Genomic DNA, 17,319 nt, shown 5'->3' with positions numbered 1-17,319 from the left:
TTGTACATTAAACAACTTGCTATTAAAAGTGCGCTGAACATTAAAAACTACACAACTACATGCTTACGATTCAACATTTTCACAGCCACAGGAAATCCCCGTACAAAGTGTCGTTACATAATAGTAGAATGTTTGGAAAAGGAAGCGAAACATCTTTTTCAATTAACTTTTAGCTGTTTAATCACGTAAGTTACACCATTTTTATTAATAGGGAATCTAAAAACAAACTTCCAAGCAAGTGCAAACGATAAAGATCGGAATAGGGTCGAAATGTGCTAAATATAAAATAATTAAACAATCACGAAGAGAAAGTGGTTTAGAAAAATTCGCGGTTACAGGATTTTAAGATCTGAGATTTTGTCCACCTTGTATCCTTCGAAATTACATTACAAGTGTTCAGATCGGTGTTCTTACAAAATGGTAATTGATATTCCTCGAGCAGAAGTGCGAAAACATACAACAATAATGCGAAAGAAATAGCTAGAGCTCATTTCATTTCCTTTAGATGTACGCAGGTGCCAGGTGTAGCTTGTTTTCGTCGATTGGAGCAAATAATGATAAGACATATAGGTGTATTTTGCTTCATCCATACAACACATGTCAAACACTGGAGCTATACTTTTTGGTAGCATATATTTTGACAAACAGCGTCATGAAAACAAGGCCGAGTCTAGTTCTGGATTGGAAGAATGTCACGGTGCAAAGCGCTAGTACAGCCCTAGATATTTTCAAAACAAGAGACAAACGAACAAATTGAGCCTTACTTAATAATGGTGAGCTTATAATTAATTTAATTTTGAGTTGCCTAACTCGGCCATACATTCAAAAGTCGACGGAGACGTCAAATCTGGAGAATTGGTGGGAATAATCGGCAGTAGCGGATCCGGGAAGACGACCCTGTTGGAAGTCCTCTCAAATTGCATCCCGAAAAACTACAAGGTAACCGGGGACATAACAGTCAACGGTCAAAATGCCAAAACATTTGTATCCAACAACTCCTCCTTCTTGAGACAGTTCAGCATTTTAATACCGCAGATGACCGTCAGAGAGTTTCTGCGGTATCAGGTAAAGAGAACGATTGATTTCGAGCAAGAGATAGTTTTCATAATACATAGTTCCCCATTTTCAACAGGTTTTACTAAGAGTACGGCTACCGCGGCAAAAACTAAATCAATTTAGAGAGCGTGTAGCGGTAAATGTTGAAGTAGAACGCTTGTTGAAAGAGGTACCTCCTATGCCAAGCAATATCCGAAGTCATTTCATTTTATTCATATATTTTTTCGCAGACTCGTTTTCGCTTCCGAAGTTAGTATATTAACTCCCATACTATAGTATGGGAGTAATAAATTAACGAAACAGACATACAGATAGAATTAAGTTTGAGGAGACCCGTACTTATAGATATCCGGAGACCCAGCGTTCTTGTTTCTGGACGAACCGACTTCCGGTTTAGACAGTTTTACCGCCAAAGAATGCGTTAGCGTTTTGAAGAACCTGGTTCGCGAAAGGGGCATTTGTAGCTTGTGTAGCGTACACCAACCGTCATCTTCGCTACTGACACACTTCGACAGAATAATCCTGATGACGTCTTCGGGAATGACCGCTTATCAGGGTGACATTCAGTCGGCTCTCCGCTTTTTCAAGGAAAAGTGAGAAATACGCTTCTTGAAACGAATTCAAAGCCATTATTTGAAGCCTTATACCATTTGCAGACTGAACTTAGATTACCCCAATCAATACAATCCTTGCGAGTTCATGTTGAAGCATACGACCATCTCATCAAAACGTAAAGAAGGAGAAGGTTATGAAAACGCCGAGTCCAGAATTAGAGTATGAAAAGAAATTAACGAACTAAATGAACCTGTATATTTATCAGATAATGTTTTTCTTAAAGTTCATATGTGAAAGCTATCGCAAAATGAAAAAAAAATGAGAGATGCGCCTAACATTCACGAAACGATTCCTATCGACAGAAAACAATTACAGTCGAAAGTAGCATTTCGCACTTCAACGTGGAATCAACTGAGAGTCTTATTATGGAAAGAATTTATTTTCGTCGCGCGATGTCCTCAGCGTTTAGCGAAAGATTCACTTACGTCTATGGTATTAAGAGTCATTGACAGTAAAATATCACGCGTAAATGGTTTTATCGCGATTATGTACGTAGAGTCTCTCATTGTGCATGGCGTGTATTTTTAGGAGCGCAAAACTTAACAGGTGGAATTAGCGAAATACCCCGCGTCTTTGGAACTCAACACATGCTCATCGCTGGTCGCGTGAGTGTTGTAGTTTTTATTGTTATTGGTTATTATTCAGATTAAATTACTATTACTTTAGTTAGGAGTAACTGTTTCTTTATTAACATTTTCTACATGCAGCCACTAGCTCGCTACCTTAGAGCAAGACTCAAGCAAGTCTGAAAACCCCTATTTGCGAAAAATCAGTTTTAAGTTCGAAATCTAGCATAATAACAATGATAATCTAATAATGAAAATTGATAAAAATAGTACTGAAAATTGTGAGTCATCTTAATTTAAAAACACCCAAGGATTCTTATTTTGAATTTCTTGCAATAGTCGCGTATCTCGACTTACTTGACTTTTGCTCTCAGGTAGTGACTGCTGGTAGTCTACTTCTATATTTTTTGTGTTGTTCTTACTCCCTCACGCCATCTTTGGGCATGTTCAAGGGCGTATTTAGGAGGGGGGTTTGGGGGTTCAAACCCAACCCCCGAAATGCTGATGACGGGGGGGGGGGTGCCTAGTAAAAATCAGTGAAACTTCCGTCAGCACCCCCCCTTGAAATTTTCCACTCAAAACCCCCCCTGAAATAAAATCCTGGATACGCCCTTGGGCGTGTTCACAATTATACAATTATAGTCTATGATAAGTATACTACAGTGAGAATATAAGGGTAACGGCTAATTTCAAACGGTATACAGTATTTCAATGTATTAAAATATTGCAGAGAATGAACACGTTCGTATTTCTAAGAGATCACAAATCGAGACTGTACTCCATTCATTCTTACCTAATTGTCAAAAGCATATATATCAGGGGTACGTCAAGTTATTAAGATTTCTTGCAAGAAATGCAAGATTTCTTGCGATCTTGCTAACTTGACGATTTTCAAAACCGGAAACAAGAACTTCTGATCTCACAAATCTTGCGAGATTCCCAAGATCGCTTTCGAGGTAGTTTTTAACAAGATTCAAGATGGCGTCGAATGCCAATGAATTATTTGGCGTAGCTCTAAAAGATGATATTACGGGAATAAATTATAATTTTGAGGTAAATATATTGGTAATTGTTTTTGTCGTTTTTTTTAAATTAAAGCAACGTTTCGAACTATTATTTCCAAAAAGGCTTAAAGTTGTATTACTTATTTTAAAAATCCAGCTTATCGAAGAAAATTGATAGACAACTTGACACTTTTTTTAAATTGTTGCAAGAACAAAATCTTACGGTAAAATTTAGATCTCGATAACTTGACGCGCCCCAGGTTTGAGAATTTTCTATTCTTTTCTGATTGTAATAATAGTAATTTTAACGCGTTATAAAATATAATAACCACGATATCATTCCGGAATAGATATCGGTGTGCATCGCCGATACGGTCATCTTCCGCACCATTATATACTGGGCTTAGAGGTAGGACATTTTGTTTTTAATATTATCATAAGTATACTGGAGATACAATTATAAACCTTACAGGAATGCAACGAAATACTCCCTCAAGGGTTCTTCAATACTCCCTTTAAAGTGTTAAACTACTCCGTTTAGGGTACTAAACTACTGCCTTAAGGGTTCTACAATACTCCCTCAAGGATTCTACAATACTCCCTCAAGGGTTTTACAATACTCCCTCAAGGGTTCTACAATACTCCCTCAAGGGTTCTACAATACTCCCTCAAGGGTTCTACAATACTCCCTCAAGGGTTCTACAATACTGCCTTTAAAGTGTTAAACTACTCCCTTTAGGCTACTAAACTATTGCTTTAAGGGAGCTACACCCTACCGGGTGTTAAATCACTCTATATACGGACTAATATAACACCGTTTATACACCTATTCAAGTTTTAAATTTTGGACGAAAAAAAATCCTTAAGGGTGTATGTATTAACCGTAAATAGTGTTGTTTTATATATTTTAGTCCCTTAATATACCATTAAAATACCATTTTTCTTAAGAGTGTACCCACTCACTTACGTCTTAATCTTGTTATCTGAATAGGAATAGCTATAAACTAAAAGGCATTAATCTAAGCCTATCCGTTAAAATCTTATTAATCCATTACAGCTTGCGAGCAACAGAATAACAACACTTGTTTCCATAACGGACGAGATATTTTAAAGCAATATTCGTACGACGAAGTGAGACCGCAAATTAAAAAAAAATTATATATTTATAATTTTCGAGTCGTTCTTATTATACGAATCTGTTGTCTTCAGGGAAATCACTACCAAAACATTGGATACCTCGTTGCGCTTACAATCGCGACAAAATCTCTAGTTTACTTTGTATTATTTGTGAAAACAAGAAACGAGTGAAGCGAACCGCGATGGTCGCTTTCTTGCCTCCCGCCTTCCTATTTTCATCTGAATTGTTGTCTACTGGAAAGAGTTTTCCGAAATAAAAACTATGTATACGCTGCTATAACTTATTCAGTAAAATTTTTTATTCTGCCAAACGATCCCCGAATTCACCCAAAATTTGCGTGCGAAAATTGAGTGGGAACAATAGAATAATGCTCGCAAAAGTCTATTCTTTCTTCCTAATTCAATACACAGTGACACATGAAATGGCTATTTCCAAGCGTTGATATCCATTTTCTTTTCCTTAAAAAAGTGAAGGATGATGCGATTGTATTTTTTAGACTCGAAATTTGCACCGTGGTATAAGCAATCACGGGCGGAGGGGTGTGGGAACTCCGCTTAAGTATACTATTTCTGCTAGAAAAACCGCGCTGTCCCAGCATGATCTCGCGAAAGACAGTCCGTAATCGACCACCACCCACCGAGACTAATTTCGGAGATACCTGACGGCGATGTAAAGGGTGAAGAGGAAAGTACAGTTTGCGTCGTTAATGGATGATAACAGGGTATCGGGTTGGGTATGGTCGTGCAAAGACACAGCGGTTGCGCGATTACCTCCCCCGTCAAAACGTCACGCTACATGATGGTGGACTGAACCGTATCTTCCTCAAAACCTAATTTCCAACTTTATTTCTTTCGGTTTTATTTATTTTTTTTGCCCAGAGATACGTTGAGAAAACGCGTCTGCCTCCCCTTCGGTTCCGTACGTGAGCATACGGTAACCGAATCCGAGCAGTCGCGGGCGTTCGCGTGCTGGGGACAATTATTCCGCTTTCTCAACTGCTAACTTTTCTTTCGAGAATGGGCAGCCAAAGGACCCGCAACGACAAATTCAATCTCTCGGATCTCGGCTTATATTAAAAGCGTCATTCGTCGACGAAGATTATTTCTACAAACGCTTCGCCTTACCGCTCCCAGCTGTTCGTAGTCAGCGCGTGTGACATATTTCTTTATCCGTCGCCTTGATCTTGGAAAATATCGCGGATCTCACCCAAAAAAAAAACGGAACCAAAATGGTATTCCTCGAGGGATTATTTTAAATGAAATCGACGATAGTCGTGGTCGTGTACGGCGAACTATAGCTTCGGGACTAATAAGATTTATTTATAGCGGGGCTTCCGATTTCGCCCGCAGTCAGTTCGCGGGCTTTTTCCAAGACGAGTTTCTTCGACGACGCGCGCTAAAGTGGAATAACGGGTCAATTATCGGGCGGGAAGACGATACCGGAATTAAGAGTTCTTGTTCTTGATTTCTATTTAATGAGAACCGCTTAATGTCGTCATTGTTCCGCGGATATTAATGGACAATAAGGTGCGCTTTTCCATTCAACAAAAAGTTGTAAGTACTCTCTTTCTCTCTCTCTCTCTCCGTCTATAGATCATTTCTTCGATTGTTTCGACTTTTGAAAATCCATATAGAGGTAGTCGGGGTTTAACGATCCGGTCAACCTTCCCTATTTTGTTTTCGCTGCTAATTGCTTTTCGAATTTAAAGTTCTTAATCGCAGTTCGCTTTAGTTCTATAACGCACCGATCGACTCGTGAAGTTTTTAGTTTTTCCCCGAAAAAGGTTTCGAGAAATACCTTCTGTTGAAGTTATATAAATAGGAAAGCGGTTAAATACCAGTTTTCGCGCATTTTTGTTTAGCCATGTGTAAACTATCGCCCAAAAATTCCACATAAACGAAAAACAAAGTTTGTTTACCCTACAGAGAAAAACGTACGGGTAAACTTGTCAGAACGAGTGAAATTTAAAGGTAAGGTGGAACGGTTTGGTGTCAAAGTTATTTCGGGTTTCGGTCGAAGTAAATAGAACAAATATTATAAAACAAATAGTGACGCGAAAAAGAAAAACAAAAGACCAATCTTAACTGTTTAGATTTCAGCCTTAAGAAGGTTTCATCGATATTTGACGTGACTCTAACGTAGAGACAGTTAACAAATTTACGCCTTAGCTCCAGGGCCGGATTAACCAATAGGCCGAATTGGCCTGGGCCTAGGGCACCAAGCCTACAAGGGGCACCAAGAGGGATCGAAAAAAAATAAAAGTACAAAACTTTAATCATTTGCTTTTCACAAAATATTTTCCGAGGTAATTTTAGTAAATGCGTCCACCCCTATGAACCAAAAACGTTTGATTGTCACATTCTCTGACGGATTGTCACATTCTCTGACGGATTGTCACATTCTCTGACGGACTGCCATCTAGCCCCTGACGACATACTAAATCTGGCAGCAAAATGAATTTTCCGTCCATTTCTCAATTATAAATTGAAAGAAGGCACCAAAATTAACTTGGACCTAGGGCCCCATAAAGTCTTAATCCAGCCCCGCTTAGCTCCGATACCCTATTGACAACTAATAACCCGACCGTATACGGTTGATAGAGAAGATTAATATATCTTGGTGATATGTACAGAGCTATCCACACCGAGGGGTCGGAAGCAGGTGTTTTCTATCGAGGCGAAAATGAGAGAAGGGGAGTGCGTGGAAACGACAGGAAACACGCCAGCAACATGTACGATGTCGTGGCAGGAATGGACGGTAAGCGGGAAACCCCTCGAACGGCCAAGCAATTTCTCCTCTAAACAACCGCTATAAACGTGGCAATCGAAAGACGCGGAGTTGCGTTGGTCGTCCGCGGTCTAAAACACTGGGGCCTCCATTACGCTACCTGGGGAGAATGTATAAGAATACAAGCGTACCCCGTGAGAAGAATAGAGGATCTAATAATGGGCCGCGATGCCTTTCGAATCTATAAAAACGCAGGCTCTTCTGCAAGCCTACATTTCGTGGATGAACTCGCAGCTGAGAAAGAAGGCCGGTTACCGACGGGTTTTGGATCTCAGAACGGATCTGCAGGATGGCGTTGCACTCGCTCAATTAGTCGAAATACTCGGTAAGGAAAACTCGCTCTCTCTCTCTCTCTCTCGGTCATTTTCTAAAACTACTTGTTCTCGGATTATTACATTTAAATATAGTCGATAGCCCGAGACAAAATAATAGCTCGGAATAGAATATTTAAACGGTTGCAATGGACGCTTCAATAAAAGATACTCGGTTTTTACTCCCCTCTCCAAACTCATCTGGGAAGGAGCTATTTCCGGTCGGTCGGTTAAACGGTTAGAATGGCTAGCCAAAAAGTCATATTTAAGCCTGTTTAGACGCGTTTTTGCCCTCGTGAGAATTTTGCGTCAGATAAGAAACGCGTCGGCTCACGTGTATAAGGATAAGTTAATTTTCGATAATATATTTTAAGGTAAAATATATAATGTTACTAAAACTAAGTATAAGAAGATAATATTATTATTATTATCATCTTATGGTATAAATAATTAAAATTATATGTAATATTTTTATAATACCGGGCAATTTTAAAGCTTCTCATGGAGGCAGAGTTAATTCATTTCGTATAAAATTATCTTTTGGAAAAAGATGAAAACTCATTCCTTTAGAACTAAACATATTACTTTTGCAGTACGGTATGCAACAAGTGTTTCCTTTTAACCAGGTAACTTTTTTGGCATGTTACGGCTAAGCAAAAAACCGATGTTACGTTCGAGAAAAGTTTCCAGCTTTCTAATATTTCAACAAGCACTATATAAATAGTATCTTATGAGTCCTGGCTGTCGGAAATATTACTTCTTGGCAATTTCTGGGAAGATGTTTTATTTAAGCGCCTATTAAATTGAAATGAAATCGGGGATGGCGTATTCGTAGGAGGAAAAAGAGTTCCTGATTTGGACGAAGCTCCTTGCACGCTCGTGGCCAGAAGGAAGAATGTCGAACGACTGATCCATCATCTCACCAGCAGCAAAGTGAACATCCCCGAAGCGTCCGGAAAGGGTAAATTGATTTCAACGACACCGAAATGTCACCGAATATCAAGGAGACCGCGATAAGAACGGGACGTTCCATTCCAGGTATCATAGAAGGCGATCTTCGCAGAGTGCTTCAACTGATACACGCCGTGGCGGCGCACTTCAAACCCAGCAGCGTCCAGAAGAAGATCAACCCCAACAACGTCTGGAACGCCAATCAGGAGTCGAATATCAAAATTCAACCGGAAAAGAGGAACGGCGTCTTCAGGGCCCAACAGAGACTACTTCCGGCCGCGAAAAAGACCAACAACCAACCCGGGTAGGAGATTTTTATTCGTTAAAGGGTCGTATACCCGAACTAGCGTGGCTTACCAGACGGTTTAGTTATACTCTAAGTGAGGGTAAAGTTTGTTCCCCGTCTTTCCGTCCTTGGTCGTCGGAAGTGGCGGCTAACGCGTAGCCCTTTATCGAAACAATTAATCACGAGAGGGGAGGTAACGGAATTCCTCGAAAGGGTCTCATTCCGGAGCTCCGTTTCTCTCTGTTGCGGTTTGTAAGATACTATAAGCGAGAAAGTTCGGTAAATCGACCTTTATAGTGTACTTGCTCAGCGATTTCAAACCGGTTCCCGAAGTATATTAAAGGAAAAAATATAAAAGTGTATTTCTCTTTTTCTTCTCCATTTGGCGGCGTGCAGAAAGAACGCGTCGAACGCGCGGGAAAGCGAGCTACACGTCTCCTCCGTCGTCATATCGAGGAGCGAAACCACGCCCAAGAGCCGACTGACTACTCCGGCGGCGAGAGTAGACGAGAGCGTCGGATCGACTTCACTGCCAAGCGTCAGAGGAGCGCCGGCGAAGGGAGGACAAGTACTTGATGGCTCCGAGCGCCGCCTCGATACAACCAGTCAAAACCCAGAACGGGACATGAACTGTTGCCGGCTCTTTGACACCGGGAAACACTCCAAAGAAAACGGTATTGATTTCACGCCCGGTTTTTAACTTTCTCCTCGATAGAAACTATATATAGGCTCTCTAAATACAGGGAAATCCAATCTCAACGAACAAAAGTGGGACGAAGACGAAAGAAGGTCCATCGCCGAGGATGTCATCCAAGCCAGGAAACAACTACTGTATTTACGCGACATTGTGAGTATCGTTATAATTTTTTTTAGTACGTACGATTTATAAATTCGCGCAGCGGCACGTCATGTATAATCATAAAGGATGAATAATATCCTACTCTGTAAGTTCAGTGAAGCGAATAACAGACAGGTTTGCCTTCGTTTCACAATCCTTATTACACGCATTTACATATTGGAAAATATTTATTGAATTTTCTAAAGAAGTCGTCGTCTGAAAGCACAAACCACGTAACGTATAAATCCCCGAATTTTGAGAAAAAGTTGATTTATATATTTGAAAAAGTTAAGTCATGCGCGTTATAAAAACAATATTTGTGATAAAAGTCTACGGGTTTCGGCAATGGTAACAAAATTCATCATAGAAATTAAATAACTATTTAAAGAAAAAATCAAGTAATTCTTGTTAAGTTGGTTTTGCTCTTAGAAAAAAAAACGCCGTGAAAAAGTATAGAAACTTCAATACAATTTTTTGTTGCGGTAATGATTTGAAACGCGTGAGAACTTTATTCCGATAAAAAGTTGTTATTCGCGATTTCACCCTCGCCATTTCTCGTTGGCCTTTCTGATCTCGGGAAAACTCTTAAAAGTCAAACAGAGCGTTGAACCTGGCCCGAATCGCTGGCTTCGGTAAACTTGTAATTGAACTTGACTCTCATTCCACGCTACACTAATTTAAAGCTCTATCAGCCTGTACGCCTATACCTCCGTCTAATAATGAGGTTCCCCGCTGGGCGGACTGTAGTTTACCGTAATCGCGGGGGGGGACTCGAAAGAACCTTTGTTCTCTCTAACCAGGTCTCGGCTATACAAGTACTTTACTTCCCGGTATGGCACCGGAAAAAGCGGCCCTTACAACGACATTAAATGCACCCATACACTACATTAAGAATCATATCAAATCGAGCACGACTCAATCCAACAATCGCGAGAATAAAAAATCCAAACACAATACAATATTCGGTAAGAAACGAGTTTGAGACACGATGCGATTCCGAACAACGGGAAGTCATTATAAAAAGATGCCATTACTCCATTTAACTCTACTCAACAACTCTGGACGATTACGGCTCCAAGACGACCGCGTACACCGGAAACTCGCGCGAAGTTAAATAACGATAAATATTTCCTATACCCCCTTAATTTTTTTTTACATTATTCAATATCCCAAACAAGTTTTATAATCTTAACGTAATCGTTAAATCAGAGAGGTGGTTTATCCATATACGTATACGTACCCGTATGAGTACACTTCCGAGAGCTTAAACTCGTAATTAATAGAGGTAAAAGTAAGATTTAATCTAGTAACGGCTACAAGGACGACGTTTATCCATCAAAATACGGAATAAATTTATTTCGCGGTTAGTTTTCTATCGGCTTATCTCTCGGAGCAAACTGGTTTTTCGACTCTTGACCAAATTACTTACAATTCCGTTCGACAAAAGATGTACGAAGGTATAAAAATTTCGTTATTTTGAATGTCGATAATTCAACTATTACATCATCCGCATTCTCGAGAGCCCGGACAGAAATACGAAACGAAAGATGGGGCCTCCCGCTAATTTAATTTTCAACAAAAAGAAGAAAAACACGTATTAAATTGAAATTGCTCGCGATTGAAATGATAGAAAATTACTCAAATTTTCTCGGAAAAATTCACCTTTCCTAAGTCTACGCGTATTAATCGAATACGATGAAAATATTAGTCTGAAAATAGGTTAATACAACCGTATAGCACAAAGCAAAAAAAGAGCATCTGGCATTTTCGTAAATTTTTTAAAAGAGGTACGCGTATAATTCTGTACAAACAAGTGCTTTTATTAAACGCGTCCATACGCAACCTGTCATTTTATTGGACGTTGAATCGTATTGAGAGTTTACAGAATTGAGAACAGTCTGGTAACGCGTGAGTTTGCGTATTGACTAACATATTTCCGTCAATTCAACTGTAAATCGATTAGTGAAAAACCGACTTGAGCTTTCGTCATTAAAATTGACCAGATTCAACGAAGCGTACTGGGCCACCCTCAGAAAATAATAACGGAAGAGAAACGTAAAAACAATTATTTGCGCCACCCCTATAAACGCAAAATGTGCTAAATTGCTCCCAAATTACGTTCCAAAATCTAGGCCTCGAAAAGCCGAAACTAACGCGACACAGTAGACATAATTTCGCCAAAGAATTTCACGGTCACGCTTTATCGCGAGATTTAGAAACCCCAAACTTAATGATCTATAAACAGAAAACGTACCTTAATAAAAGCATAAGTAACGTAATAAAAATAAGTATGATAATTAGCGAAAATTATCATCAAACTAATTTTCAGAGTTGTTACGCAATCAAGGTTTAATTAGGGCAGTGCCCCCTGGTGTCTAAATATGCCCGCAACGAAATATTCGACTACCAAGGAGAGGTGACGGAGTGGTTAGCACTTTCGCCTCGCAGCAAGAGGAGCCGGGTTCGATCCCAGCTTGTGGCACTGGGTGAAAACTTGGAACAACTCCTTCCGCGTTGAGTTTGCAAGTTCTCTACCCTGCTAGTTTAAGGGGTTTTCCCCCGAGCTCTTCGGTTTCCCATTCCATAAAAACTTGTTGAGGTTAGGGTAGGGAGCTGTTGGCTCGCCTGACTTGCAGGGTTTGCCACCACCCTCCTACGCCTTGTAACCCAGCCACCTGAATTAATGGCTTTAAAAGTCGCTTGATGAATTAGGCCTAAAGCCCCATTTTCATGTTCACGGTAGCGGATAAAAATCGTCCAAATTCGCTTCCGCCACTCGCAAGCGTGAAAATAAAGCTTAAATATCTGTTTGAAACAGATCGACGCGGAAAGTGAAAAAGTGTATAGCTGAAGCGGATTTTGACGATTTTTACCCGCTACCAGCGAGCATGAAAATGGGGCTTAAGGTGGTGACTTGGGTATTAGCCTAGCTGATTATTATTATTATTATTATATTATTATTATAATTATAATTATTATTATTATTATTATTTACAAATCGTACCCGGGCAATATCGACAAATGTATCGATAAGAAAGTTAGCATTAAAACTATAGGAAGTGTTATATTACCACTATGTTAGTTATGATAAAAACGATATTTCGGGACAAAATATGGAGGTTTTACAAAAGAAAAAGTCTGAGCGATGCACATTTTTTGGTCGCGTCAAAGTGCAATACATAAATGGCAGCAATTATTTGGATCCACGTTTTCTGGAAACAATGCGATGGGCCAGCGGAGTGCAACCAGCCGTGAAGCCGAAGCCACGAAGGCGCGTCACTCAACCTTTCCCATTCGTTCTAGTCGCGACTTTTGCCTCGCAAAACGAGGAAGTTCCCTGGCATTGACATCGCGTTGTTTCTACTGACGAAACCTTAAATATCTTTTTTCCCCGAAGCGTCACTTTTATCAGCCATTTCAAAGTTCAAAGATAGCTGGGACAATTTCTCCCAGGTACGCGCGAGAAACGGCTGAATTTCGTTATCGTCTTTGAGAGTTCGGTACGGGTATAATTGCTCGGTATTTTCATTCCACGTACGGTTTCGGATTCGCGTCTAAAAAGCCAGTTTAATAAACCTAATTCCAGTTTATTCCGTAATATTTTCCCGTTTTAAACGCGAGTGACGGTGGAAAGTTTAGGCGGGCTTAAAGGCGCAAGCTTTACCCTCGCTTTTATCCCGAACGAATTGTCAACTAACCATCGATTCTACTATAGATAGAGAGCGGACGAGACTGGAACAATATGATGCTGGCAATAATCCAGAAACCGTGGCTAGTTTAGCTTAACCCATTTCGACGGTGGCTTTGCCCGGGGCCGACCATTAACTCGGGGGAATTTAAACGTAGGAACGAGATCGGCAAAAGGTTAAATTATATTCTTCGATTGCCAGTAGAGGGCGCTCCTAACCGATATTAGTCCCCTCGGACCGCGTCACTCTCAGTGAGGACGAAATCGGTAAAGAGTTTCGAAGATCTAAGCGACTAAGTCCCTTTACGAATATCAATATTTGATGAAACCGGCGCCTCAATAATTATCAAACATCATCGCTATGCATCACTTAGCTTATAAGGTAAGGGAAAAAATATTTTATTTCTGTATTTATTTCGACGGAAATCTAATTTCTTAAATCAATCTGGCACGCTATTTTTGTCGCCCTAGCCTGTACGTGTGGTTTTCTGTTTTTAATTTCGATTTCCATAATTCGATCAAGCGAAATGGGTCACCCAAAAATTCATCCGCATCTAAAAAGCGAATCTGTTTTTATTTCGGTATTTTGTTCAATTTCCTTTTTTTTTAAATAAATCGCTCGTCATTTCCTTCAAATCTAGTTACTGGATGAGTGAATGTATGAGGTTGTCACTCGAAACTGAAGTCGCTCCCTTCTCCTTCAAAAATAATTCGTTAATAAAACGCCCATTTTCAAGATACATGTTTCTTAAAATTGTTCGTGGGTGGAAGAAGTCTATCTCCTTTTAGTAATATTAGGAATGTTTTGCAGCTACTTTAAAGTCGTAAAGAAAAGCGTGAGTAAAGCTTAAATACATATGGGCGCAGTCTAAAAGACCGGTTTTCACACTTTCCCCGCTTAACGCGTACAAAAAATGCTTCATTTGAATTTTCGTTTTGGAGGTTTTTATATAAGGACGGTTTTTTTTTAATATTTTATATAAATTATAATAAATATTATAATTATCTAATAAGAATTATCTAACGACCTTATTACGCAAATTACACGTTTCGAAATTCCAGTTTTAATCAACGACACGGTTTTTTAAATTATATTTTAAAATTTTTAATATTTTTCTTTAGCTTATGCGTGGATATAATGATCCTCGTAGAAGATTACGCGTTGATGAGAAATCCAAGAGCATCGCTGGATCCGACCGAATGGTAATTAATAATAGCTTATAATTCGCGCAGATTTTACCCCTCGCCTCTCTTTAAGAATACATTGCCAAGTTACGTTCACGGAAAGAAGACCACCTCACGGTGGACGTACGTGTTAGGCTTACTTAATACGAAACACTGTTATTTGTCAATCCTGCCAGCATCTAGACATACTGATTATACACCCAAAATATTGATATTCAGATTTTTATACAGAGCATAAAGTCGCTGAAACTGGACGATAATTTTCACATCGGAGACATCTTGGAGGAAAACGAGAGATTAAGGTTCGAAAATGTGAGTAAAAAGTTAATCATCCGAAATCGATTTCTATAAATATTAATAAAGACGATCGTCGTAGGAAAACTTGACGAAACAAGCGGAAAAGAAAGACACCGAATTGTCGCGGTGCAAGGTATTTCCAAATCCGGGGATGACCCAAATTGAACGGACCCAATTTTAGAATAAAAATTGATAAAACTCCGTAATTTAAAGGATGAAGTTCAACTGTTAGAGGAGAAATTGGAAGACTTAAAGGCCGAAGGGAGTTACCCGAGGAAGAGCAAAGTCGGGCAGCGCGAAAGGAACGGAGTAAGTGGCGGGTCGATTTCTCCCGGCTATCATTCCCGCATAAAGGGCTCCGTTTATCCGAGGAGGGGGAGTGATGGGGAACTAAAGTAACCCCCTTTTACGCTCATTTCTTTTTGGGTTTCCTTTTAGACGTCTCAGACTGCGCCAGACGGAATGGAAGCGAACGAAGACGACGCGCGAGCCAAGGATGCGGCGCAACTCGAGAGCCAAGACGTTCTTCTACCTTTACCGTATCGATCACGAGTAAGGAGAGTTTGACCCCACCCCGACCCTCCGTCCGATTCCGTTTGACCTAAAATAAAATTTATTTTAGTTTCACGACTCCCAACTGCTGGTGGTCAAAGACGCCCTGACTAGTTTGAGAAAATGCTTTCCTTCGACCGATTCGAACCAGCACACTCTGGACACGATAGAACAGAGTATGGCGACGCTACTCGAGCGGGTCTCGGTGGCCGAAGCCATCGCTAATAATTCATTCCAGGTAAAATTCATTGCCTGCACGAGTGATAAATTCCTACTAAACTAAACCTTCGTATATAATTTAGATGGACGGAGCGACATCCCCCAAGGAATGGTTGTACATGGATTCTAGAAATGACAGGAGATCCGTCGCGAGTCCGACCAGCGGTAAGACCGATACGAAACAATTAACTTCACGAGCGCATTGACGCCAAAGTAATTGATTCCGTTTTTCAGACGCCTCGCTTTACGGCGCCAGCAGCGTAGGAGGTCACTCGAGGACGTACATCGAAAGGCACACCAAAGTCATTTATTTCTTGAACAAATCAACCACGCCCTTCATCACGTCAGTACCGAAAAAGTAAAAATAAAATCCAAGAAATGGTATCGACTTGTTTTCGGTTTAATAAATGTAACGTTACTTTCGTTTTTAATACAGAATCGGCGACGTATCTTTAAGAGATTTCAAAATCTTGTTCGACCGGCCTGGCAAGTTTCGGTTTCACTTTAAAACGTTAGATCCCGATTACGGAATGGTCAAAGAAGAAGTGGGTTCATCCTTTTCTCTGATCTATCTATTCAGTGGCGTAGCCAGAAATTCGTCAAGGGGGGGGGTCGAAGTATGTGAATGTTAAGAGGGGGGTCAAGAAGGGGGTGGAAATTTAGTACAGTCAAAGGTGGACCCAAGGGGGGTTTGGACACGGAAACCCCCCCTTGTCTACGCCACTGTATCTATTAAACGTAATCCATATTAACATTTCGATATTTTATTGTAGGTTACGCACGACGATGACATCCTGCCTGGTTGGGATAATAAAATTATCGGATGGGTTGAAGACGACATTTAAATCAATTCGTCTAATTACGCCGAGATTGGGTTCACGCGCAACCACTATGGGTCATGGATGGTCATGAGGGTTCCCGGCACTCGAAATTTAAATTTGACAAAATTGGCAATAGCGAAGCACCAATTGAGAAAATAAAACTGAGTAGCTAAGGACCTAGTACATTCCAAGCTGAAGAACTATTTATTTACCAAGATGCCGACTGATTTTTTGTTGAGATAAAAAGACTGTTTTTTTATACTTTGTATATTTCGCGAGAGTTTCAAAAGACTGATTTAATATCAGCGATATTGAACATAGTTTTATAACAAATTTGGCTGAAAATTATTTCGCAATTCTAAATCACTCGAAATAAAATGTTTTATAATAAAAATGTTTGCGTTAATTTCTCTAGCACGAATATTAAATGTTTAGATAACTATAGAGACTAAGAGAAATTAACCAAATTAATAATAAATTATATGGTATATAAATCATTCTGGTCATATATATTAATAATATATTATTTGCTATAGAGTGTTGTCGTCTGAAACCCTGCGACGTCACCATTGTAATTTGCCTATTGATAAAAAACGGTAACTGTCATGGCGGCCACTATTAACACTACAGCTGTGACGTTACAAAGTTTCAAAATCGTATCAGAAGAAAACACTCTATATAAATCATTCTGGTCATATATAAAAGTTATATGGGTTGATTGGTGCCGCCTAAGTGGGCATTTTGGGGGTGCTGAGTGCCACCTCAGTTTCACTTCTATAGCAATGTCACCCCAGAATATACAAAACCAACTACACAAATCGAATTTACTGTTACGCTTTCAATTGAATACCGTAATCCGGTACCTACATTTTATATTTCCCACCAAAACTTAAAATTCAGTAGGCAGTTACTGCCACCTACCGAGATAAACGAAAACTAATTAACAAACCCATTGAAACCTTATTAATATTAATCTACTCAGAAATAACAGAAATATTTCGTTCT

General features: G+C 39.8%; 1 protein-coding gene and 1 long non-coding RNA gene across 2 annotated transcripts; both read left to right on the top strand.

Annotated features, from left to right (window-relative positions):
- Window positions 1–1,285: 1,285 nt before the first annotated feature.
- LOC149932795 (uncharacterized) lies at window positions 1,286–2,377 on the top strand. Its single transcript, XR_016472819.1, has 4 exons — window positions 1,286–1,305; window positions 1,402–1,649; window positions 1,713–1,830; window positions 1,895–2,377. It is a non-coding gene; the product is annotated as an uncharacterized LOC149932795 (long non-coding RNA).
- A 4,246-nt stretch (window positions 2,378–6,623) lies between these two features.
- Window positions 6,624–16,677, top strand: LOC149932794 (dixin-like). Its single transcript, XM_090155754.1, has 17 exons — window positions 6,624–6,640; window positions 7,012–7,136; window positions 7,362–7,491; window positions 8,313–8,438; window positions 8,516–8,732; window positions 9,111–9,388; window positions 9,458–9,561; window positions 14,363–14,443; window positions 14,657–14,737; window positions 14,802–14,855; window positions 14,936–15,031; window positions 15,161–15,274; window positions 15,345–15,512; window positions 15,577–15,658; window positions 15,728–15,851; window positions 15,930–16,038; window positions 16,267–16,677. The coding sequence occupies exons 2-17, from the start codon at window positions 7,062–7,064 to the stop codon at window positions 16,336–16,338; spliced, it is 1,911 nt and encodes a 636-aa protein (XP_090011880.1). The 5' UTR covers window positions 6,624–6,640; window positions 7,012–7,061; the 3' UTR covers window positions 16,339–16,677.
- Window positions 16,678–17,319: the final 642 nt, after the last annotated feature.

Source organism: Leiobunum rupestre, chromosome 8 (genome assembly GCF_980474605.1).
Source record: "Leiobunum rupestre chromosome 8, qqLeiRupe1.1.hap1, whole genome shotgun sequence".
NCBI lineage: Eukaryota > Metazoa > Arthropoda > Arachnida > Opiliones > Sclerosomatidae > Leiobunum > Leiobunum rupestre.
Note: the sequence above shows the minus strand (reverse complement) of the source record. Positions and strands in the feature narration are given on the sequence as shown.

What these genes read in the sequence shown, in the direction of transcription:
- LOC149932794 (XM_090155754.1), top strand. Translation starts at nt 7,062, where the DNA reads ATGAGAGAAGGGGAGTGCGTGGAAACGACAGGAAACACGCCAGCAACA. An exon ending in AAGACCAACAACCAACCCGG is followed by an intron (nt 8,733 to 9,110) that starts GTAGGAGATTTT and finishes GGCGGCGTGCAG; the next exon opens with AAAGAACGCGTCGAACGCGC. An exon ending in TCGCTAATAATTCATTCCAG is followed by an intron (nt 15,513 to 15,576) that starts GTAAAATTCATT and finishes TATATAATTTAG; the next exon opens with ATGGACGGAGCGACATCCCC.